Source organism: Aegilops tauschii, chromosome 6, assembly GCF_002575655.3.
Source record: "Aegilops tauschii subsp. strangulata cultivar AL8/78 chromosome 6, Aet v6.0, whole genome shotgun sequence".
NCBI lineage: Eukaryota > Viridiplantae > Streptophyta > Magnoliopsida > Poales > Poaceae > Aegilops > Aegilops tauschii.
Window position 1 is genome coordinate 20,869,747 of NC_053040.3, and position 25,017 is coordinate 20,894,763.

A 25,017-nucleotide genomic window follows, 5' to 3' on the forward strand; every position below is an offset into this window, starting at 1 on the left:
AGTATGGACTTTGACTGACTTGCCCGATGATCGGCGAGCCATAGAAAACAAATGGATCTTTAAGAAGAAGACGGACGCGGATGGTAATGTGACCATCTACAAAGCTCGACTTGTCGCTAAGGGTTATCGACAAGTTCAAGGGGTTGACTACGATGAGACTTTCTCACCCGTAGCGAAGCTGAAGTCCGTCCGAATCATGTTAGCAATTGCCGCATACTATGATTATGAGATATGGCAGATGGACGTCAAAACGGCATTCCTTAACGGCTTCCTTAAGGAAGAGTTGTATATGATGCAGCCGGAAGGTTTTGTTGATCCTAAGAATGCTAACAAAGTATGCAAGCTCCAGCGCTCAATCTATGGGCTGGTGCAAGCATCTCGGAGTTGGAACATTCGCTTTGATGAGATGATCAAAGCGTTTGGGTTTACACAGACTTATGGAGAAGCCTGTGTTTACAAGAAAGTGAGTGGGAGCTCTGTAGCATTTCTCATATTATATGTGGATGACATACTATTGATGGGAAATGATATAGAATTCTTGGAAAGTATAAAGGCCTATTTGAATAAGTGTTTTTCAATGAAGGACCTTGGAGAAGCTGCTTATATATTAGGCATCAAGATCTATAGAGATAGATCAAGACGCCTCATTGGTCTTTCACAGAGTACATACCTTGACAAGATATTGAAGAAGTTCAATATGGATCAGTCCAAGAAGGGGTTCTTGCCTGTATTGCAAGGTGTGCAATTGAGCACGGCTCAATGCCCGACCACGGCAGAAGATAGAGAAAAGATGAGTGTCATCCCCTATGCCTCGGCCATAGGGTCTATTATGTATGCCATGTTGTGTACCAGACCTGATGTAAACCTTGCCGTAAGTTTGGTAGGAAGGTACCAAAGTAATCCCGGCATGGAACACTGGACAGCGGTCAAGAATATCCTAAAGTACCTGAAAAGGACTAAGGATATGTTTCTCGTTTATGGAGGTGACGAAGAGCTCATCGTAAAGGGTTACGTCGACGCTAGCTTCGACACAGATCTGGATGACTCGAAGTCACAGACCGGATATGTGTATATTTTGAATGGAGGAGCAGTAAGCTGGTGGAGTTGCAAGCAAAGCGTCGTGGCGGGATCTACAAGTGAAGCGGAGTACATGGCAGCCTCGGAGGCAGCACAGGAAGCAGTCTGGATGAAGGAGTTCATTACCGACCTAGGGGTGATTCCCAATGCGTCGGGCCCGATGACTCTCTTCTGTGACAACACTGGAGCTATTGCCCTTGCGAAGGATCCCAGGTTTCACAGGAAGACCAGGCATATCAAGCGTCGCTTCAACTCCATTCGTGAAAGTGTTCAAAATGGAGACATAGATATTTGTAAAGTACATACGGACCTGAATGTAGCAGATCCGTTGACTAAACCTCTCCCTAGAGCAAAACATGATCAACACCAAGACACAATGGGTGTTCGATTCATCACAATGTAACTGGATTATTGACTCTAGTGCAAGTGGGAGACTGTTGGAAATATGCCCTAGAGGCAATAATAAATGGTTATTATTATATTTCTTTGTTCATGGTAATTGTCTATTATTCATGCTATAATTGTATTGTCCGGAAATCGTAATACATGTGTGAATGCATAGACCACAACGTGTCCCTAGTAAGCCTCTAGTTGACTAGCTCGTTGATCAACAGATAGTCAAGGTTTCCTGACTATGGACATTGGATGTCATTGATAACGGGATCACATCATTAGGAGAATGATGTGAAGGACAGGACCCAATCCTAAGCATAGCATAAAAGATCGTGTAGTTTCGTTTGCTAGAGCTTTTCCAATGTCAAGTATCTTTTCCTTAGACATGAGATCGTGCAACTCCCGGATACCGTAGGAATGCTTTGGGTGTGCCAAACGTCACAACGTAACTGGGTGACTATAAAGGTGCACTACGGGTATCTTCGAAAGTGTCTGTTGGGTTGGCACGGATCGAGACTGGGATTTGTCACTCCGTGTGACGGAGAGGTATCTCTGGGTCCACTCGGTAATGCATCATCATAATGAGCTCAATGTGACTAAGGCGTTAGTCACAGGATCATGCATTGCGGTACGAGTAAAGAGACTTGCCAGTAATGAGATTGAACAAGGTATTGGGATACCGACGATCGAATCTCGGGCAAGTAACATACCGATTGACCAAGGGAATTGCATACGGGATTGATTGAATCCTCGACACCGTGGTTCATCCGATGAGATCATCGTGGAACATGTGGGAGCCAACATGGGTATCCAGATCCCGCTGTTGGTTATTGACCGGAGAGGCGTCTCGGTCATGTCTGCATGTCTCCCGAACCCGTAGGGTCTACACCCTTAAGGTTCGGTGACGCTAGGGTTGTAGAGATATGTGTATGCGGAAACCCGAAAGTTGTTCGGAGTCCGGATGAGATCCCGGACGTCACGAGAGGTTCCGGAATGGTCCGGAGGTGAAGAATTATATATAGGAAGTCAAGTTTCGGCCACCGGGAAAGTTTCGGGGGTTACCGGTATTGTACCGGGACCACCGGAAGGGTCCCGGGGGTCCATCGGGTGGGGCCACCTATCCCGGAGGGCCCCGTGGGCTGAAGTGGGAAGGGAACCAGACCTAGTGGGCTGGGCGCCCCCCCCCCCCATGGGCCTCCCCCCATGCGCCTAGGGTTGGGAACCCTAGGGTGGGGGGGCTTCCCACTTGCCTTGGGGGGCAAGGCACCCCCTTTCCCCCTTTTGGCCGCCGCCCCCCCCCCCCCCCCCCCTTGAGATCCCATCTCCAGGGCCGGCGCCCCCCCAGGGGGCCTATATAAAGGGGGGGAGGGAGGGCAGCAAGAAGACAGCCTTGGGCGCCTCCCTCCTCCCCTGCTACACCTCTCCGTCTCGCAGAAGCTCGGCGAAGCCCTGCCGAGACCCGCTACATCCACCACCACGCCGTCGTGCTGCTGGATCTCCATCAACCTCTCCTTCCCCCTTGCTGGATCAAGAAGGAGGAGACGTCGCTGCACCGTACGTGTGTTGAACGCGGAGGTGCCGTCCGTTCGGCACTCGGTCATCGGTGATTTGGATCACGGCGGGTACGACTCCGTCATCCACGTTCATTGGAACGCTTCCGCTCACGATCTACAAGGGTATGTAGATGCACTCCTTTCCCCTCGTTGCTAGTAGACTCCATAGATGCATCTTGGTGAGCGTAGGAAAATTTTAAAATTATTCTACGATTCCCAACATAGGACTCCCGACACTCTGATGTGTGGGCTGCCTGACATGAGGAAGACATGTCGTGGGAATGGAGATCTGTCGCGGCCCGCCGTAGACTAGTTTTGCTGTAGCCTGGTATAATTTAGTTAAAATATGCCCAAAATGAGAATGTTTTCGTCCGGTTTGAATGAAAATCACCAGCTTTGCATGTAACCGTGTAAATATTTCATCGGCCTTGTACGTTCTGCTGCTTTTGAATCAGATGCAGTGGACAGCTCGACGTGCATGCGTGTGTAAAAAGTAACTTTTTTTGAGGGAGTGTAAAAGGTAACTTGTGTGGTCAACACACCCTATCATATACTCCCTCCGTTCCACAATGTAGTGTGCCCGCGTTTTCCGAGATCTAAATTTGATAATACAATTAATCAACGAGACCAACTGCGGCGAGAGCAAAAATTATACTGCTGAATTCATATCAAAAATACGAATTCAGTGCTTGTTGGTTAAATTTATGGTCAAAGTTAGATCTCAAAAAACGGTGGCACACTACATTGTGGAATGGAGGGAGTAAGATTTTTCTTTTGAGAATATCAAATCCTGCGTGATGCGTCTTCCAAATCAGACGGGACCTCCTATTGGGCGCATAATGCTCTGCGAATGAGGCGAGTGTGCACCCCCCGCTGTCGGTGTCAAAACCGGCCGATCTCGGGTAGGGGGTCCCGAACTGTGCGTCTGAGGATCGAAGATAACAGGAGATGGGGGACACGATTACCCAGGTTTGGGCCCTCTTAATGGAGGTAATACCCTACTTCCTGCTTGACTGACTTTCATGAGTATAAGGGTTACAAGAGTTGATCTACCTCGAGATCATAATGGCTAAACCCTAGATGTCTAGCCTATGTGAATTCTGATAGCCTCTACGGACTAAACCCTCCGGTTTATATAGACACCGGAGGGGGCTAGGGTTGTACAGAGTCGGTTTACAGAGGAAGGAAACTACACATCCGGACACCAATCTTGCCATCCACGCAAAGGAGTGTCTCATCCGGACACAGAGAAAGGTCTTCTACCTTGTATCTTCACGGCCCATCAGTCCGGCCCATGCTACATAGCCCAGATACCCGTGGAACCCTTAATCCAGGACTCCCTCACCCGCTACCCTACGCCCCCATCTGGGCCGACCAATGTGCGGGCCGGGACGCCTCCTTTTCTTTTTCCTTATTTTCCTTTATTTTTTTCATTTTTTTAATAAAACAGGATATGAAAAATTTCTATATTTCAGAAAAAGGTGCTAATTTTGAATAAAATAATCATGAAATCAAAACTATTCATTATTTCAAAAAAATGTTCGGGAATTTAAAAAATGTTCACAGTTTAAGAGGATGTTCATGAATTTCCAAAAAAAAGGTTTACGAATTTAAAAAATGTTCATGATTCCAAAAAATGTTCACGAATTGGAAAAATGTTCAGGAGTTTGTAAAAGATGATCACGAATTTAAAAAATGTTCCTGATTTCAGAAACATTGGTAATGAATTAAAAAAATGTTCATGATTCGAAAAAATGTTCATGATTTCAAAAAAAATGGCCGCAAATTCGAAAACATGTTCATGGTTTAATAGAATGTTAACAAATTACTACAAAATGTTCAAGAATTTTAAAAAAATCACGATTTCGAAAAATAATCATGATTTTAAAAGCATTCACGGTTTCAAAAAAATGTTCGTGATTTAATAGAATGTTCACGAATTTGTAAAAAAAACGTGATTTTGAAAAAAATCTTGTATTTAAAAAATGATCATCACTTCTTAAAAGGTCCATGATTTGAAAAAATATTAACAAATTTAAAAGATTTTTGCAAATTGAGAAGTCAAAAAAATGAAAACAGAAAAGAAAAGAAATTAAAAAAGGAATAAAAAAGCAAACCCCAATAGAGAAAAAATAAAATAAAAACAGAAAACCCCAGTTCACGGAAGGTTCTGAGCCTTCCCACAAACCCGTTGTGGGCGAAACCCCAAAATAGGCCGGCCTATAGAAACAGCAGTGCGCGAGGGGGTACGCGCTACGTCGCTTGCCACCGACCTACGCTTGCTAAATGGGCCAGTGCGACAAGTGGGCCTGAAAGTACAAGCTTGGCCTCTAAAGAAAGCGATGCAGACAGATTTACTTGGTTTTTGCTAAAAAAAGATTTACCCCCTGTTTTCCGTCTCTGCAATTTTCAAAATCTCGCCATGAAGCAATGCAAAAGTGTGTGGGTTAGCAAAATGTTTTGGGTTTGAAAAAATTCCGGTGATGTTCGAGGCAGGGTGCTTATTGGCAGCTCCGTCGGTCGGGGGCTGCTGGTCAGGACAAACCTGAGGCCGTTGGTCGGTCACGTGGGTTGCCTGGATGAAGGGCGAATACCCTGGCAATGTTTGTGGGCAGAGCGTGTGTCTTGGGGGCAAGGAGGCAGCCATGGCCGCGTGGGTGGCATGCTGGTTGATGTTCAGCATAGCGTGTCGGTGGTGCAACAGGGACTCTAGGGTCTGGTGGTACCCTGGTTTGGCAGAGGGGTGTGTGCACCAGAGTACATAACTTGCCATGTTTTCCAGGCCAATGAGGACGGTGGCCACATCCGCCGTTTCCTTCATGAAGGCTCTGTTGCGGTTGTTTCCTCCCCTTCATATTGCTCCGGTTGAAAACTTGATCTTTGGGATCGGGCGATGGTGCCACTCCAGTGTTATGCCCTTCTTAAAGGATCCAACTTGGAGTCCATGCTATGTCATTGTCTAACTTCACTTATTTGCGATGGCTAGCTCACGGGAGGTCTCCGTCGGCTCTAGCAGTTCATTTTGGCTCATCTTTGTTTGCTGGTCGATTAGGCAGTGTTGCGGTGCATCAGCACCCTTGTATCTTGCCTTGAGTGTATGTGTTGGTGGTGTGTCGTTTGCGGGTGCTTGTGCCTCTGGTCGTTGCTTTATATATATAAACCAGGGCTAATGCCTTTTTGGTATATTACAATTACATGATTTTGGACTTCGACAAACCTTTGAACCTACATCATAGTTCGTGGCAATGTCGAACTGGAAGCAAGAAAAAATGCCTAACTGAACAATGGAGGAAGAGGAAGAAAGTAAGGTCATCTAGATCACCAAACGAACCTTATCATATGGTCATGGACACGCTCGGACGATGTCCGTGGACAGCCCGTTCATCGAACAGTGTCCATGAAATTCGAACTATGGGCTATGATTGATACTGGGCAATGCAGACCTAGAGCAGAAAATATGAGTAATAGACATGGGTTGTGGAGAGACGTGTTCAAACTAAAAGTGGATTGGGCCTACGTTCGGGCTTCATGAGAGCTTGGGAGCAACTAATTGGGGGTTACCCTTGGCTGGGTGTTTGGATGGGCAGTTTCTAGTGTTGCCATGTGTCACATTAGATGCTTCCCCGCGCAACTGTTTTTCACACCGGAGGGCGGGGGTACCTTTTTTCTTGTTTATCTTTTTTCCTTTTTGGGTTTTTTTACGTTTCCTTTTTTTGTATGTCAGGGGCGTCGGGTCACATGGGAGCACACGTACTCCTTCCGTTTCTAAATATAAGTCTGTTTAGAGATTTCAATAAAGACTACAGGCACATATATATAGGCATCTTTTAGAGTATAGATTCATTAATTTTGCTTCGTATGTAGTTCACATTGAAATATCTAAAAAAGACTTACATTTAGAAACGAAGAGAGTATGCTTCTTCCTAGAAAAATACAAAGATAGCAGATTCAGAGTGCTACAGACAGTTAAACACAGTCTATTGTACGGGGTGTTTTTACCTCTGTCTATAGTTGAGGTGGAGTGTCGTTGCAATTAACTCGCAGAGTTAACTAGGAGTAAGGAGCCCTGCCGAGTAACATCACAATAAGTAGCGCGTGTACGGGCGAGATATGCAAAACCAGCCTAGCTAGCTATAGCTGCAAAGTCGATCCATTGATCGGTTCGTCGAACATTGAAGGGAAATTGACTTGGGTACGGTCGAGGGTCATCAGTCGCATTGAACGAGAAATCGATTGAAGACGACGACGCGACGGAGCCTGCAAGATGCCGACGTGTCGTGCAGCGCGGACCATGCACGCACGCACGCCGTTGCAACCATGCTCGCTGGCGATGTTTCCATATGTGGCACGCGCACGTACACGAGTGCGATCGTACGTGACCGTCTGTGTGACCACTGACCAACACGGCCAGCCAACATCAACGTACAGATATATAAACGTGTCGTCCTAATCTGCCAACGATGATGCATGATATGGGTGAGTGTCTGGGTCTGGGTGGTCAGACGGTACGTAGAGCTAGCACTGCCTAGTGCGTCGTACACTTGTACCCGTACAGATAGCAAGCCAGCCAGTTAGCTGCAACGACGCCACGACGACCTTCATAGCCATACATAGACTCGACCAATCGCCGAGACGTACGTAGGCGTCGAGTTGATCTTTCTGTATACATGTTGTGGCTACAGTGCACATAGTAGTAACGCACGACCATGTGCACGTACCGTACCGTTCTTTCTGTATACATGTTGTGGTTACACATATTTAGATAAAATAGATGATGTGGCAAGCAATAAATGAAGAAAGAGAGGAAAGTGATAACATAGCTAGTTATTAGTAGTATGAGTAACTAACATCACACATATCAAGGTAAGATGTGTTTATAGCCTAATAAATGAAGTGTTGCATGTTATCACATATATGTTACTCTCCACTATAGAGATACACTACTAGAGAAAAACCTAGCAGCAGCACGGGTTTTGAGGCTATCAGCAGCGCGGGCAGCCGCGCTACTACTACGGTGCTACAGCTAACTGTTAGTAGTAGCGCGGTCTGTACCCGCGCTACTACCATTGACTATAACAGCAGCGCTTTTCCAGAACGCGCTACTATTAGTTAGCTGTAGCGCTTTCCTAGGCCCGCGCTACTGCTATAACTTTCATCATTTTCCCCCGTTTCAGTTTCAATAAACTACAATTTCCAGATACTAGGTACTACTAAATATCAGTTTCATAAAGCATTATAGGTATTGGGTAGTACTCCCTCCGTTCCAAATTACTCATCGTGGTTTTAGTTCAAATTTGAACTAAAACCATGACGGGTAATTTGAAACGGAGGGAGTACTAGATAACAATTTCATATATAGTCAACATGCATGCTCAAACAGTACTAGGTGATATCGACGACGATCATCATATATAGTTCTAGATGATATCGACGACGATCATCATATGTAGTTCTAGATGATATCGACGACGATCATCGTATGTAGTTCTAGATGATATACCCACACACACATATGTAGTTCTAGATGATATCGACGACGATCATCATCCTGAAGCCTGGGCGGTGGGTGTTCCTGATAGTAATTAGGATGGCCTGTCCAACACAAAGATTCTTGCCAACGAGGAATTTCCACCCAACCGAGTTTAAGTGTGTGCGACCATCTGTGTCCATGCGGTAAGTACAGGTGGTGACGGAGCCCCATGCGGTAAGGCGTAGTCCAGCTGAGCCTTCTTCATCAGGCTCGATATCACAACTCACAGATAGGTTCTTTGGCAATTTCTGAATAAGAAAAACATATCAATTAATAAATAGCCTCGCACATACTCTTGCAAATATATTTCTATTAAGTATAGATTTCTACACTATCAAAAGACACAGTACTACGCATTTGTACTAATTAAACATGAATTCTACTAATAAGTATATATGGATTATCTACACTATTAATAGTTCCTTGGATTCTACACTAATAAGCATGTGATCAGACTCTACACTAAAGCATATCATCGACTAGATTCCACGCAGCATATCATTGGACTCTACACTAAGTATATCATCGGATTCACTAAGCATATCATCGGATAATTTGCATTTTTAAGTATAACAATAAAGCATATATATATATATCATCAAATTACTACAGTCAGTATAACATACCATTTCATGCCGATCGACCATGGTACTTGTCAGGCAGGTCACGAATGGCACCCCGACAAAGTCATCACGTGGCGGAATTATGTCCCATAGGTTGCACACCTCCTCCTCGCTCAGCCTCATTCTTTGAGCTACGATGGCTTCATGAAGTGGGTTCTCATCATCTTCATCGAGTGGGTCCTCATTATCTTCATCATCTTCGTCATCTTCATCATCTTCGTCATCTTCATCATCTTCCACCAGGTTGATATAAATGACAGCCAGCTTGGGTCTTTCTGCTCTGAAGGAGAAGCTGATCAACTCACCACCAGTAAGACGCATGCGGGCGAGGAAACGGACCCATCCATCTCCTCCAATCTGCGACATATTGCGTCATTTCTCGACCTCCATAGTGTATGGCCCCCCAGGAGCCTCAAATGTCACAGTGTCTCCTGTCAGCTTGTTGAATTTCAACCTCACATTGCATGGGACGATCTGTGTAAAAAAAGCAAAATGACACAATGCAGTAATGCCAACACCAAAAATAAAATAGTTGTTACATTTCATCTAATTTCTTACCGCCGCATGACGAAAACTCGGTTGGAAGTAGATGTCGAACAGCTTGCCAGTTGCAAGGCTGCTGGCGCACCTTGACTTGCATAGTCGACATCGTGGTGGTGGTGGTGGCGCCATTTTCCTAAAGCAATATGAGCAAAGGATTAACGATCCACTTTACAGGAAAGAAAAACAGTAGCATGTGATATTTTTGGTTCTTCCGCAAGAAGCAATTTGATGGACAATTATAATCCTAAGATCTAGTAACATATTAGATGACAAGGTACCACCTACCAAAGCATTTCGGTGGCACCTATTACCGAAAAACTTTTCACAAATATCTACCAAATCAGGGTACCACCTACCAAGACATTTCATCTAATTTGGCCCCTATTGCCTAAGATAATTGATTAAAAAAATAAGTGGCAAATTTAACTAAATTGGCACCTACATTTTACCAAAAAATAACTTATTACAGAAAAACAAAAGCATCTAGCTATCCATGTATAGAAAAATAACAATAAAATGGTGCATACTAAATCAACTAGCCTACTAAATCAACTAAAACAACTAGCCTACTAAATCAACTAAATCAAAATGTTCTAAATCAACTGCCTACTAAATCAACTAAATCATATCAACTAGATCAAAATGTTGCATATGAACTAGCCTACTAAATCAAAATGTAGCAGGGAGGAGGGGTTGTGGATGGAGGAGGGAGGAGGGAGAAGGGAGAAGGAGGGGCGACTCGAGGAGGGAGAAGAGAGTAGGACGGAGGAGGAAGGCGGAGCGAGGAGGGGCCGGCCGGCGGCGAGTGGAGGGAGGACGGAGGAGGAAGGCGGAGGAGGAGGGGCCGGCCAGCAGCGAGTGGAGGGAGGACGGACGAGGAGGGCGGTACCGAGTCCAGCGACGAGGAGGAGGTGGCGGCGGCGCAGAGGGAGGAGGGGCGACGGGGGAGGACCGGCGCGGGGGGGGGGGGGGGGGGGGGTTGAGGGGGAGATCGAGTGAGTGTGAGTGGATCGGATAAAGCAGAGTGGGGGTGGGAGATGGAATGGCTTAGCAGTAGCGCGCTATAGAGAAAGGCGCTACTGCTAAACGACCTAGCAGTAGCGCCTTTCACAAAGAAAGCGCTACTGCTATGTGTCAGCATGTAAAAATAGACATAAGAAATACATTGATTGGTCTTTTTGTGTACAATCTGATTTGTCAATATGAGTCCTCACCGGTTTAGTAACCGGGAAAGACTCATATTGCGGCCACAAATTTTACGCATAGAGTTCAGTGAATACCAACTGCTTGTGATAGTTTGAGAAGTAACATATTTAAGGTGGTAGAAACCCTCTTCGCGGAGCGAGGTGGGACTAAATTTTTTAGTAAACTTAGCAGTAGCGGGTATTACTGGAATGCGCTAGTGCTATGATCTGTAGCAGTAGCGCTCTTCGCGCTAACGCGCTGCTGCTAAAACTAGGTTCGCGGCGGGGTTTATAGCAGTAGCGCGGCTTTGAGGAGGCGCGCTACTGCTAATTTTATTTCTGCATCGGGTTCTGCTGGAGCGCGCTGCTGCTATATAGCAGCAGCGCCTTATTTTAAAACACGCTGCTGGTAAGATTCTGAAGGAAATATGCCCTAGAGGCAATAATAAAGTATTATTTATTTCCTTGTATCATGATAAATGTTTATTATTCATGCTAGAATTGTATTAACCGGAAAGATAATACATGTGTGAATATATATAGACAAACAGAGTGTCACTAGTATGCCTCTACTTGACTAGCTCGTTAATCAAAGATGGTTATGTTTCCTAGCCATAGACATAAGTTGTCATTTGATTAACGAGATCACCTCATTAAGAGAATGACATGATTGACTTGACCCATTCCGTTAGCTTAGCACTCGATCGTTTAGTATGTTGCTATTGCTTTCTTCATGACTTATACATGTTCCTATGACTATGAGATTATGCAACTCCCGTTTACCGGAGGAACACTTTGTGTGATACCAAACGTCACAACGTAAATGGGTGATTATAAAGGTGCTCTACAGGTGTCTCCAAAGGTACTTGTTGGGTTGGCGTATTTCGAGATTAGGATTTGTCACTCCAATTGTCGGAGAGGTATCTCTGGGCCCACTCGGTAATACACATCACTATAAGCCTTGCAAGCATTGTGACTAATGAGTTAGTTGCGGGATGATGTGTTACGGAACGAGTAAAGAGACTTGCCGGTAACGAGATGGAACTAGGTATCGAGATACCGACGATCAAATCTCGGGCAAGTAACATACCGGTGACAAAGGGAACAACGTATGTTGTTATGCGGTCTGACCGATAAAGATCTTCGTAGAATATGTGGGAGCCAATATGGGCATCCAGGTCCCGCTATTGGTTATTAACCGGAGACGTGTCTCGGTCATGTCTACATAGTTCTCGAACCCGTAGGGTCCGCACGCTTAACGTTACGATGATAGTTTGATTGAGTTTTGATGTACCGAAGGATTTCGGAGTCCCGGATGAGATCGGGGATATGACGAGGAGTCTCGAAATGGTCGAGACGTAAAAATCGATATATTGGACGACTATATTCGGACTTCAGAAAGGTTCCGAGTGATTCGGGTATTTTTCGGAGTACCGGAGAGTTACGGGAATTCGTATTGGGCCTTAATGGGCCATACGGGAAAGGAGAGAAAGGCCTCAAAAGGTGGCCGCACCCCTCCCCATGGTCTGGTCCGAATTGGAGTAGGGAAGGGGGGCGCACCCTTCCTTCTTTCTCCTTCCCCCTTCCCTTCTCCTACTCCCACAAGGAAAGGAGGAGTCCTACTCCCGGTGGGAGTAGGACTCCCCCCTATGGCGCGCCTCTCCCCTTGGCCGGCTGCCTCCCCCTTGCTCCTTTATATACGGGGGCAGGGGGGCACCCCAGAGACACAACAATTGATCCTTGAGATCTCTTAGCCGTGTGCGGTGCCCCCCTTCACCATATTACACCTCGATAATACCGTTGCGGAGCTTAGGCGAAGCCCTGCGTCGGTGGAACATCATCATCGTCAGCACGCCGTCGTGCTGACGAAACTCTCCCTCAACACTCGGCTGGATCGGAGTTCGAGGGACGTCATCGAGCTGAACGTGTGTAGAACTCGGAGGTGCCGTACGTTCGGTACTTGATCGGTCGGATCGTGAAGACGTACGACTACATCAACCGCGTTGTGATAACGCTTTCGCTGTCGGTCTACGAGGGTACGTGGACAACACTCTCCCCTTTCGTTGCTATGCATCACCATGATCTTGCGTGTGCATAGGAAATTTTTTGAAATTACTACGTTCCCCAGCAGATTCTGTGTATAGGCTTTTTCCTAGTAGTGATAGTAACATAGACTAGTAACATGTCCTTGTTACTAGTTTATGTTACTACCCATTGTGGCTAGTCTTAGGCTACTCGTAGTGGGGAGTAACATATACTACTATCATGCATATGATACTAGTATATGATACTACCTTCATACTGCATACTATCATAAAGTAGTATCATAGATAACCATATTTATTGCCATGCATGACACAAAGTAGTATAACATTTAACATGATACAGTATCTACCTATGTTACTCTAAGCCTCTCTCTCTCTTATTTAATTGCGTGCCACATAAGCATGTTTGCTTGTCCGAAATGCATGTTACCGCCCAAGGCTGGCCATAGTGGGGTAACATAAGACTAGTCACAATGGGAGTAACTTGACTAGTAACATCACACATTTCAACACAAGATTGCTTATGTGGCAGCTAATTAATGAGGAGAGAGGGGTTTGTAGTAACTTAGCTAGTTACTGTAACATCACACATTTCAAGACATAATGAGTCTATAGCCTAATAAATGAACTCTTTCATGATACCACTCATATGTTACTACTCACTATGGAGGTTGTAACATAGACTAGTAACATCGGCAAGTTACTACTCTATGTTACTCCCCACTGTGAGCAGTCTAAGTAGTATCATGCACTTGGGACTCGCAAACATGCTTATGTGGCAGGCAATTAAAGAAGAGAGATGGTTATAGTTACATAGGTAGATATTGTAACATAATAAATGTGATGTTACTATATGTCATGCATGGCAATAAATGAAACTACATATGATACTAATCTATGATACTATGCACTACTCCCTCCGTCCGGTGAAAAGTGTACGTCTAGGAATTTTAGGACAAATTATGAAGTGGTGTAAAAAATGCATTGGGAAGGTGCAAGCCACCATCTCTCACATCTTTAATTACCAAACCCCCAATGAGCTAAGTGCATGTAAAAATTAAGAAGACCATGTATAGAATGTTATTGGTCTTGATTACCGTGTGATAAGAGAAAATATTTTAAAGTGCATTGAGAAGATAGAAGTAGACTCTTTTGTGAACAAATTTTAAACCCAAACGTACACTCTTCACCGGACGGAGGGAGTACATAGACTAGTAACATATGCATGACGGTCGGATCGCGCACGGCCCACAAACCGGCAACTGCCGCTGCTCCTCATCTTTACTAGTCTAAGTTACTCTCCACTATGATCAGCCTAAGGGGTAGTACTACTACCACTAGTGGTAGGAGAGACCGTGACGGTTGGATGGCGCACGGCCCACAATGTCGGGGAGCAGCGGCAGTTGCCGGTTTGCATGTGCTGCGCACAGCGCACCCGCTCAACATGTGGCCAGAATGTGTGGTCTCGTTTGTGGCAGCGTATGTGCTCCTGTATGCGCCACACAAATCAAATTAAGCAAGGAGGATTAACATTCAAAAAAAATTAAGCAAGAGGGCACGCATCTCGCTGCCTAGGGGCACGGCGCAGTTGCCTCGCGTACTTGCTCGATCTACTAGTTGTTTTTGTCCTTTTATTACCCTCATCTTTACTTTTTCCCGCTCTAGATGTGTTCTTAGTTGCCTGAAAATTCAAATTGCATCAGTAGATTTCGCATGAGAAGAAAGAAAGTCAGCTCATGTTTTTTTTTTCGTTTTTTATTACCTTCAGGTTAGACGGAGCACCAGCATGAGGCGGGGACGCCGCGATTCCCAGCAAGGGAGAAATCACGTCCATTCTTTGAGGAAGAAGATAAACAATATTGACTGAACTCGTTTGTCCAGAAATGAAAAAGGCAAATAGACTAAGGAGAAATTTGGCAAACTTACACGATAATGGATAAGACGTCTAATGTGTGATAATGGACATAACCTCTAATTCGAGAGGTATGTAACAACAATGAACTCACTGTTCCCTGAGGCATACACCTTGGGGATCATGTACCCTTAACATATATCCTCCTTTGTCGGACCTATAGTATTCCATTCGAAGCGCAGAATTACGTACACAACAAAAATACCGTGACCACTAAATTGATCATAGTTGTTTTAAATTTGAACAAAATGGTAAAAAGAACTAATGTTTCTTTTCGAGAATGATGGAGGGGGGGGGGCATTGTGCCCCACCGTTTGTTATATTACTCGAAGGACTTGGCTGTCATACAGTATTTTCCATTGAAAGGATAAAAAACAACACGATAAGAAGTGAAAAAAAAAAAACAATCCGTTGACAAGCTGGGAGACAGAAATAATATATGCCACGAGTCAAAGTTATTTCTATTATATAGAAACTAAGAACATATGCCACAAGTGAAAGTTATTTCTATTATATAGAAACTAAGAAACTAAGAATATATCCCCGAGTGAAAGTTATCACAAGTGAATATATTCTAAAAAAATTCTAGAATTGAAAAGTACTCATAATTATGCAAAAGTTTAAAAATAAATAAATATATACATCTGACTATATTTGTATTACACAAAAACTAAGAATATATGCCATAAAGGAAAGTTACTACAAGTGAATATTAATAAAAATATTTGTGCTCATAATTTTTATAACTTAAATATAACCCATGAGGTGTAATTTTTGTACATTTACTAAACAATTCATAATTTTATATGTACTAAATGTTTTAATATTATCTGCATGTAAAATAAGCAATTTAAAAAAATGACATGAACGTTTTTCAAATAAGTTATTTATTTGTACGTATAATATTTATAACGAACGAATATTTAAAATTTATTCTTATTACTTGATTGTAATTTGCAAATTTCTAGAAAAAAGCTAACATGTTCGAACGGGCTGCACGGACTGCAGCCCATGTAAAACCCTCTAACGGCCCCAACAAGGTATTAAGGGTTGTTATTGTTGGTTGACAAGAAAATCTTAATGGCGAAGTGCTTAATGGCGAAGAGGCTGGCAGTGTGTAATTTTTTTTAACACAGCACAAACGTAAGCGCTCATACATACGCGCATACATTCATCCTTATAAACGCGCACATGCACACTCTATCTCTATGAGCATCACCGAGAGACCAGAAATAATACGAGCACCAGGACTTGAATCCTGATGAGCTGGGGATACAACTGTCCCTCTAACCATCCAACCACAATTTGCATGCTAATCAAAATACGATGTCACGTCAGCACATTATACGTCTATGGATAAGATTACCACCGTATTTGCAAGCAAGTTTAGGCACTGACTGAACATCGATGGCAAGTTTAGGCACCACCGGTGATATTACCTCAGAAATTAAAAGGAAACTAACTCCATCGAGGTACACGGGACATATACTGTGGTCAAAGAAGTGCTAGCTCAATTATGTTGCAACTTGCGAAATCAAGGGGCCGTCCGTTCGAAGGAAGTAATCGAGTAGTCGCGCGCGTTGAACAGAAGAGGACTATCTCGATCGGGGAAGACGACGACGCTGACTTTGCCACCGGCCGGCCACTCGGGGTGATATTTCCATACGCGGCAATGCTCACGTACACGTGAGTGCAATTTGCGTGACGCGTCAGTAGTACTTCCACTTGCCAGCCAACTAAAAACATTAACATACCTGTGGTACATCCGACGGCAGAACAGCTAGGTAGCTTCCCGTTGATTATAGCTAGCGATAGTCGTTGATTATAGGTAGCTAGTTTCTCGGGAAAAAAAATTATAGCTAGCGATAGTCGTTGCAACTTGCAGAGTAACTTCCTAGAGCACCCGCAAAAAACTTCTTATCGCACGGCACGTACGAGCAAGAGATGCAAAAACCAGCCTAGCTAGCTGCAAAGTCGATCGATTTGTCGATATCTACTCCATCTGTATCAAAATATAAGATGTTTTTATAGGTTAGTCTACATAGCTAGCAGAACATCATCGATCAGTCGCATTGAACGAGAAACCGACATGTCGATCGTGCGGCGTGGACCATGCACGCACGCACGCCATTGCAACCATGCTCGTCTGCGATATTTCCATATGTGGCATGCGCACGTACACGAGTGCAATCGTACGTGAGTGTGTGTGACCACTGACCAACACCGCCAGCCAACATCAACACACATAGATAAAACGTGTCGTCCTAATCTACCAACGGTGGCGATGTGGTTGGCCGGTGAGACGGCAGCGCTAGCACTGCCTGGTGCGTACGCTGGCACCTGTACCGACAGCAAGCTAGCTAGCGCTCCCACGACGTCAGGACCTTCTAAGCCATACATAGAATCGACCAATCGTGATACGTACATACGGATAGCGTTGATCTTTCTACTCTACTTGCATGCATGCTCTTTCTATAGTACACGTTGTAGTAACATACAACCATATACACAGTGTTTTCGAAGCAATGTAACGCACGTCGGCGGGTACGTACGTGGTCGTCTGCTCATGGTAATGGAGTAATGGTGGATGAATTCAGAGCATGTGGACCTAGCTAGCGCGCTCAAAATCCATGTCCCGATCCAGCATGTCGACCAAGAGAAGACTGTAGTTATTAGTCGGCTTGATTACTCGATTATTTAACCGAGTGTGGCTAGGTCTCGGTCAAATAACATAGTGTATAAGAAGATAAAAGAAAAACTTATACAAATCTTCATGCAAGATCAAAGAAATATAGCATCGACTCAGATATAAGTCTCAGTCGTTTGAGACTTAGAGCATCTTCAGTCACGTGTCTCTAATTCGACTCCTCAAATGCCCACGGACGCGCCTGGTCGGTGACGGATATAAGGGCTGCCGGTTGAGTCGCGTTTGAGACGGATATAAGAGGTCTGGTTGAGTCGCGTTTTTGTGACTAGTCACTGACCCGACGGCCTACCCGGACATTTGAGACGGGTATAAGGGGTCCAGTTGTAGATGCTCTTAGCAATCCCGTATTTAACCAAGTATAAGCCCAAAGCGCCAGCACCTGCACACAGATGCTCTTGCAGTTGTGCTGGTCCTCCACTCGTGTAGGTGGCAACATAATGTATCTGGACGTACGTACGAACAGGTTTCACTAAGTAGTACTACTACCACCACCAGTGGTAAGAGAGACCGTGACAGTTGGATCGAGCACGGCCCACAATGTCGGGAGCAGCGGCAAGTTGCCGATTTGCATGTGCTGCGCACAGCGCACCCGCTCAACGACTTGTGGCCAGAATGTGTGGTCTGGTCTGTGGCAGCATATGTGCTTTTGTATGCGCCACACAAATCAAAATTAATCAAGGAGGGCACGAATCTCGATTTACTAATTGTGGCTTGTCAGGGCATCTCAAAGACGGACACATAAATCTCACGCATACGTCCGGAGCGCATTGTGCGCACTGTGGAAGCCATCCAACGCGGCCTGTAACGATCCATGGTGCGGTTAGGACGTGATTTCTCCCGCAAACCTAGGGGCTTTGCGGGAGTCCGGACCGCTCGTAAGCCTGCTTCTGACCGCTCTGGTCCGCCAAAAAAAACCTCACCTGCCCCTTCAGCGCTTTTCTTCCGATGCACGGGCTGCTTAACGCGACGTATTCATGCCGGCCCAGAGCACGCAGCGCCGACAATGATGTCGTGATGTGACCGGAAGGACGGAGGGACGAAGGGCGGCGCTGACAGATGCGACCTATAGAGAATCACGCTGGATGACTTTCACGGTCCGAACAGCGCGATTCAAACACATACGAAAGATTTGCGGGTCGGCGTTGAAGATGCTCTGACCTCTAATGCTAGAGGTATGAAACAACAATAAACCACCAGTGTTCCTATAGCCCATTTATCGGCCTTTCCGGGACCTATAGTTTTCACTTTGAAGCACATAATTACATACAAAAATATCGCGAGCCCCATATTGATCATACCTGCTCTTGAAGGAGAAAAGAGTAAAAAATAAGTGACATTAGGACACCAGATAATAAACCTTGTAGCGACATATAGCACATCATAGTAGGAACAAGGTCACTAGTAGTATAACGGCATCTTCAAAACGGACCCTCAAATCTCTACTATATATTCGAACGTTGTGTTTGGATAATTTTTTTTATCTAATAAGGACATGTATATGTTCACTTAGCAGTTTGGACGTACATATTTTAGTATCCAAGAGACAAATATGAGGCGAGCTTTTCTGGAGTCACATGCACTCGATCAATCACATGCATGGTCTTCATCTTCTCTCTCCTCCCAACCAACCGCACTTATATGGCCCCCCTCTCCTCGTTCTTCTCCCAACCGGACACTAAAACACAAATATTGCATCACATGCATAGTTCGCATCTATTTTTTTCTTCTCTCAACCGGATATTTTGTGATTAGCATTGGATGACTCCCTTCTACATCATGTCCGTGGACTACATCCGTACAAAAAAATGGACATATACAGAAGATATTTGCGAATTAGCGGTGGACATACCCTAAGCAGAGCCAAAGCTAAAACCGGGTAAATCGTATGGATGGTGCACAAACTAGGGAATCGACTATAGAGTTGGTGCCGCAGGGGATCCAGCCACAGTGGAGTTGCATGCCTCTGCATGAAAGGCGCACGTGAGACCACGTAGCCCCTCCCATGCCCACGAGCATGCATACACGCGGACGGCAGCAATTTGCTCTCCGGGGCCGGCCGTATGCATCAGTCCATCGATGTGTACGCCCATGTAGCCAGGTATCCATATATCTTTCCTGTACTACTGTACGTCACACGTACACGTACGTGTACACAATGGTGGGCAAATGGTATCCGTACTTATTTGCTCAAATCAACTAATGAGGCAACGATGGCATAGTATCACTATCTCCTGCACTGGTGCGCATTCGCATGAGTAGTTCATAGTGTGTTACAGTATTAATATTGCTAGCAATCTTGTCATGACATTAATTTGGATTTTTTTTATTATTATTCCAACATGTGCATGTTGTATTTTCTCGCACAGTATTTTCTAGTAGTTCACTATGTTTAATTTTTGCAATGAGTAGTGTACATACTTGTTTTTTTTAACATAGTACAGACGCAGACGCTCGTATATACGTGGATACACTCATCTCTATGAACACACACTCGCACCCTACCCCTATGAGCGCCGGTATATCATCTTGAGATTGATGAAGTCACCAAAGGCGCCTCGTAGTCGACGGAGACATCTCCTCCCACTAAATGCACATCGCCGAAAATCCAGAAATAAACGCGAGCACCAGGACTTGAACCCTGGTGGGCTAAGGATACCACTGTCCACCTAACCATCCAACAACAGGTTGATTTGCAGTTATATACTTGTTGACGGTGAGTATATGCCTTTATTTCAGTTTGGAAATGATTCAGGCCTATTTTTGCCCACCGTAGTCCGTAGATCCATCCGGAAATTGTTTGGCCCAAGCAAAAGATTTTTCAAAATGGGCCTGCCTAAAGTGTAAATTTAGTTTGATGAAAGATGCAACCTGCAGTTTTTTATCAGCCCACCTTATGATCTACTTCATTAAACTGATTTTTGTAAAAAAAATCAGCTGAGACTAAAAAAAGGTAGGGGCATTTGTAAGTTGCCTAAAAAGAAATAGTGTGAGATTTTCTTTTTGGCCGTTGGATCTTTCACTGGATGGGTGTTGTGTCTCTGCTTCCTTCGGTCTCCTTCCTCTTCTTGAACCATCCATGACCACCGCCAATTTGCCTGCCTCCGGGATCTGCGGTCAGCAACACTCTTGTGCACGCCCTCCCATCACCGTTGCACACCATCATGGTGCCACCACCCTAGACCATCCCTCTAAACCTTCCCGGCCACCAGATTTCTCCAGCGTGCCAGTGTTGCGCCAGTCAACCCTTTTCCTTGCCTCCGTTCACGACGTCGCAACTCGCTACAGCTTGCAGTGTCGTCCCTGTCTCCGGCAAGGTTTTGCCCCGACCTCGCTGGGGTCGACACTCGGTTGCGTAGCTAGACGGAATCAAGTGGCGTGGTGGGGTGGGGGTGAAAGACAAAATATGAGTGTTTTTCTAGGGAGGGGGGGGGGGGAGATAAAAAAAGTTTTCATGTCGCCCTTAAGCTTACCTTCTGCCACAGAGATGTATTCTCTCTAGAATCGACTTACGTGGATTCAATATTCAAGCAACCTACAAATAGCTTGTGTATAAAAAAGAATGAAAATTGGCAAAACAACTATTTTATTTTATTTTAGAATCAACAAAACCGTTATCAAAAAGTACTTGTATTGAACATGGGGACGGCGAACCAACCTGTAGTTCGATGGTTAGGTAGACAGTGGTATCCCCAGCCCATCAGGGTTTAAGTCCTGGTGCTCGCATTTGTCCTGGATTTATTTCAGGATTTCCAGCGATGCGCGTTCAATGGGAGGAGACGTTCATGTCGACTACGAGAGATGCTCATAGGAGTATGGTGTGCGTATGTGCGTTTATAGGGATGGGTGTATGTGGATATATATAAGCGCGTGCGTCTGTACTTTGTTCAAAAGTGGGACAGTTCTTATCCACGGCGCTCCTATATCCACGGATCAACCAGTCGCCGAACCCTGACCCGGACCCGGAGGCAAAATTAGCATGCAGTCCCGGTCTGGCTTGGCTGCACAAGCGAGACTGCAGATGCATCATCGTCATGCTGTTTTTTCCTTGGTGTTTTCACGATGAGAACGCATCCTGCCACTAGCTCTAGGCAAACATATACGTGGTACATTACTAGTAGTAGTTAATTATTTTCTCATCAACATATGCATGGATGATGGTGCACGACACGTTATGTTTTTGGCATTGATCTGCTGAATATATGATAATTTTTTTGTGTTCCCGCTGATTGGATGGTTACGCACGTGCACGATGGACGATCTGTCAAATGTGCACCATACATGCATACTATATCCACGTAATACAGTTATTTTCCCCTCAAAAAAATATCCACGTAATACAGACATACAAGTTGCACTGGAGAGAGAGAGAGAGAGAGAGAGAGAGAGAGAGAGAGAGAGAGAGAGAGAGAGATATGCTTTAAATGGCAGCTTGGTTAGTGGTGTGGTACAACAAGAGGTGCAAAGGGTTGGTACGTACCAAGTGGCAAATCTAGTCCACACGTCCATTGTCCGCTCACCTGTCCAAAGTGTGACCACAGACATGCACCCCAGCTGCACGATCGAACTGTTCCCATCTCAGCTCACAAGTGGAGCAGCATCTATCTATCTTGATGGAATTCCTATCCATCCAGAGTAAGTAAGACAGTGCATTTCCATTTGATGAAGGGGGATACAACCTTTTGATCAACTTGATTTAGATCCATCCATTGAATATCGGTCGGGAAAAAGATCATATACTTGCTTCGTAACGAGTTTACAAATGATTTGTTACCGAAAGCCATACGTGCGCACCGCGGAGGGGGGGGGGGGGGGGGGGGGGGGTGTGCACGGATTTTGCGCATCACTTCTACATGGTATATTCTTTATGGGGAACTGCTTTTTAATCGTGACCATTGCTCTCAACTTTATCATGGTTTTATCGACATATGGGTGTGGTCGCTATCACTTATGTGTGCATTATATTGTTTACAATGGTACTATATTTTTTTCAAACAGGACCAATATCTAGCTCACTTTATCCTGGTTTCACCGATGGATGAGTCATGAGTGTGATAGTCATGGTGGGGATGGGGGGGGGGCATATATATAGATATAGTTCTACGGAACGGTCATAACAAAGACACACTTGAAAAGAGGTTAAAGTCACTCAGCCAAAAAGGGAAAAAGGGAGGGAAAGAAGAGTCTAAACTCGCCAATTGTCTTACTCACTAACCAATAACCATTGTGTGATAGGCTGAGAGTCAACGGGCCTTGAGGAGATATTTTACTAACGAGATGCGAATTGATCATGAACACAACCGCCCGAGCGATAGCTAACTGATCGACCGGATTAGGTCTGGCTTTTGCATTTGCGGAGCTAGCCACGACATGACCAAAACTCCAACCACAGATCCCTTGTCTCCCTCATGTGGCACCCCATGAGACCACCTATCTCGCAAAGGGAAGTGTGTAGTAGTACTGTCCATGCATGTTTCTCTCTTTAGCTAGGCTAGTGTTTCCCGGTGGCAATTAAGGCCGTTAAGCCTGGCCCCAACCCCCAAAACGAACAGGAGACACCAAGCCTAAACCAAGAAAAGACCAAAGCCAAAACCAGGGACAGCTCTCATCACCAGTTCATCATCACCACATGCACAAAGTGCACGAGCTGGCGAGCGTGCGGTACTACTACTAGTAGCTCAGCTCGCGGCCCGATCGATCCATGTCCATGAGGAGCATTCCATGACCAACCCCTCCTCCCCGTCTTCTCCCTCCTCCTCTCCCACCTCCGCACACCATCGCCAGTACCAAGAACCGGCGGCGTCGGCGGCCAACGTGGGCAACGGCGGCCAGGTCGACCACGGCATTTCGTTTCCGGCGGCCGTAGACGACGTCGAGGGCGCCGAGCTGTCGCCCCCGCGCTGCGAATGGGAGTTCCGGCTCGCGGCCACCGTGCCGTCCCCGTCGCTGGCCGGCGCGTCCGAAGCCATCGGCAGCGTCGACTTCGACCCCGCCGGCCGCCTCCTCGCCACGGGCGGCATCGCGCGCAAGGTCCGGATATACGGCGTCGCCAGCCTGCCGTCGTCGCCTAGCCCCGCCGCGTGCATCTGCGTGCCGGCCAAGCTCAGCAGCGTGCGGTGGCGCCCCCGAGGAGGGGGGCGGCCGCGCGGTGGGCTGCGGCGACTACGACGGCGTCGTGACGGAGTACGACGTGGAGCGCGGCGTCGCGGCGTGGGAGCGCGACGAGCACTCCGGGAGGCGGGTGTGGGCGCTCGACTACGCGCCCCGAGGCGGTCACACGTCCATGACGGCGTCCGGCTCGGACGACCGGACGGCGCACGTCTGGGACCCGCGCGCCCCCTCGGGGTCGTGGGCCACGGCGCGGGCCGGCGGCGCGGTGCTGTGCGTGGAGTTCGACCCGTCCGGCGGGCCGCAGCTGGCGGTGGGCTCGGCGGACCGGCGCGCGGCCGTGTACGACGTGCGCGCGCTGGGCCACGGCGCGGTGGCGTCCATGGACGGGCACGCGCGCGCCGTGACGTACGTGCGGTGGGCGCCGGCGCGGCGGGTGGTGACGTCGGCCGCAGACGGGACGCACCGACTGTGGGAGTGGCCGTCGACGCCGGAGCTATCGGGGCCGGCGCGGGAGGTGCGGTCGTACAGCGGCCACGTCAGCGGGCGGAGCTTCGTGGGGATGGGGCTGTGGCGCGGCGCCGGGCTGGTGGCCAGCGGGTCGAGTCCAACCACGTCTTCGTCTACGACCTCAGGTGGGGCAAGCCTGTCTGGGTGCACCCCTTCGACGTCGCCTCCGACAGCTCCTCCGACGCCGAAGGGTTTGTCAGCGCCGTGACCTGGCTGCAGGGTGATGCCGACGGCGGCGGGGCGCTCGTCGCCGGCAGGTCGGACGGCGTGCTGAAGATGTTCACGTGCCAACCACGCCGGGGAGATGACCACCAGGTGGACGACCTATAGCGGCCACACTCTCTGCTGCCCATTCTGAGCCAGTGTGCGTGTGAGAGAGATTAATTCTTGCGTTTCAATTATGATTATTATACTTGTTTTTCTTTTGTTGCGCACAAAAAAACAAACTTGCTAGAGCACAGGGGATATGATTCTTTCCCTTTTTCTTTTTCTTTATGTTTTTTTATTTTGTAACTCGTTCCTGACAATTTTTATTTATGTACTGATCTATTTTTCATGAAATACAAATAACTAAATTTTCATCGATTACACAATGAAGTGGTCTTTTTAGATGACCTCACGTTGAAGTGAATCTCATATTAACCACGGAAAGTAATTTTGAATGGGTGTGGCTAATTCTCATTCGGAGACTTAGCCAAGTCTCAGTCTAGTGGCATAACATATACGAAAAAAAAGAAAATAATTAAAAGAAAATTTCGCACGGATCTCTACGTAAGATCTTACGAATAGGCCGGGCACTCTCCTCTATCTTTTGAGGTCCTTAACCATCTCCCTG

At 46.2% G+C, this 25,017-nt stretch overlaps 1 protein-coding gene across 1 annotated transcript; it reads left to right on the forward strand.

Moving 5' to 3' along the window:
• Nucleotides 1-22,706: 22,706 nt before the first annotated feature.
• LOC109763053 (WD repeat-containing protein RUP2) lies at nt 22,707-24,770 on the forward strand. The gene is given in 3 exon segments (XM_020321920.4): nt 22,707-23,690; nt 23,692-24,271; nt 24,274-24,770. Coding segments are annotated over 3 exon segments (1,224 nt in total). The 5' UTR covers nt 22,707-23,285; the 3' UTR covers nt 24,513-24,770.
• Nucleotides 24,771-25,017: the final 247 nt, after the last annotated feature.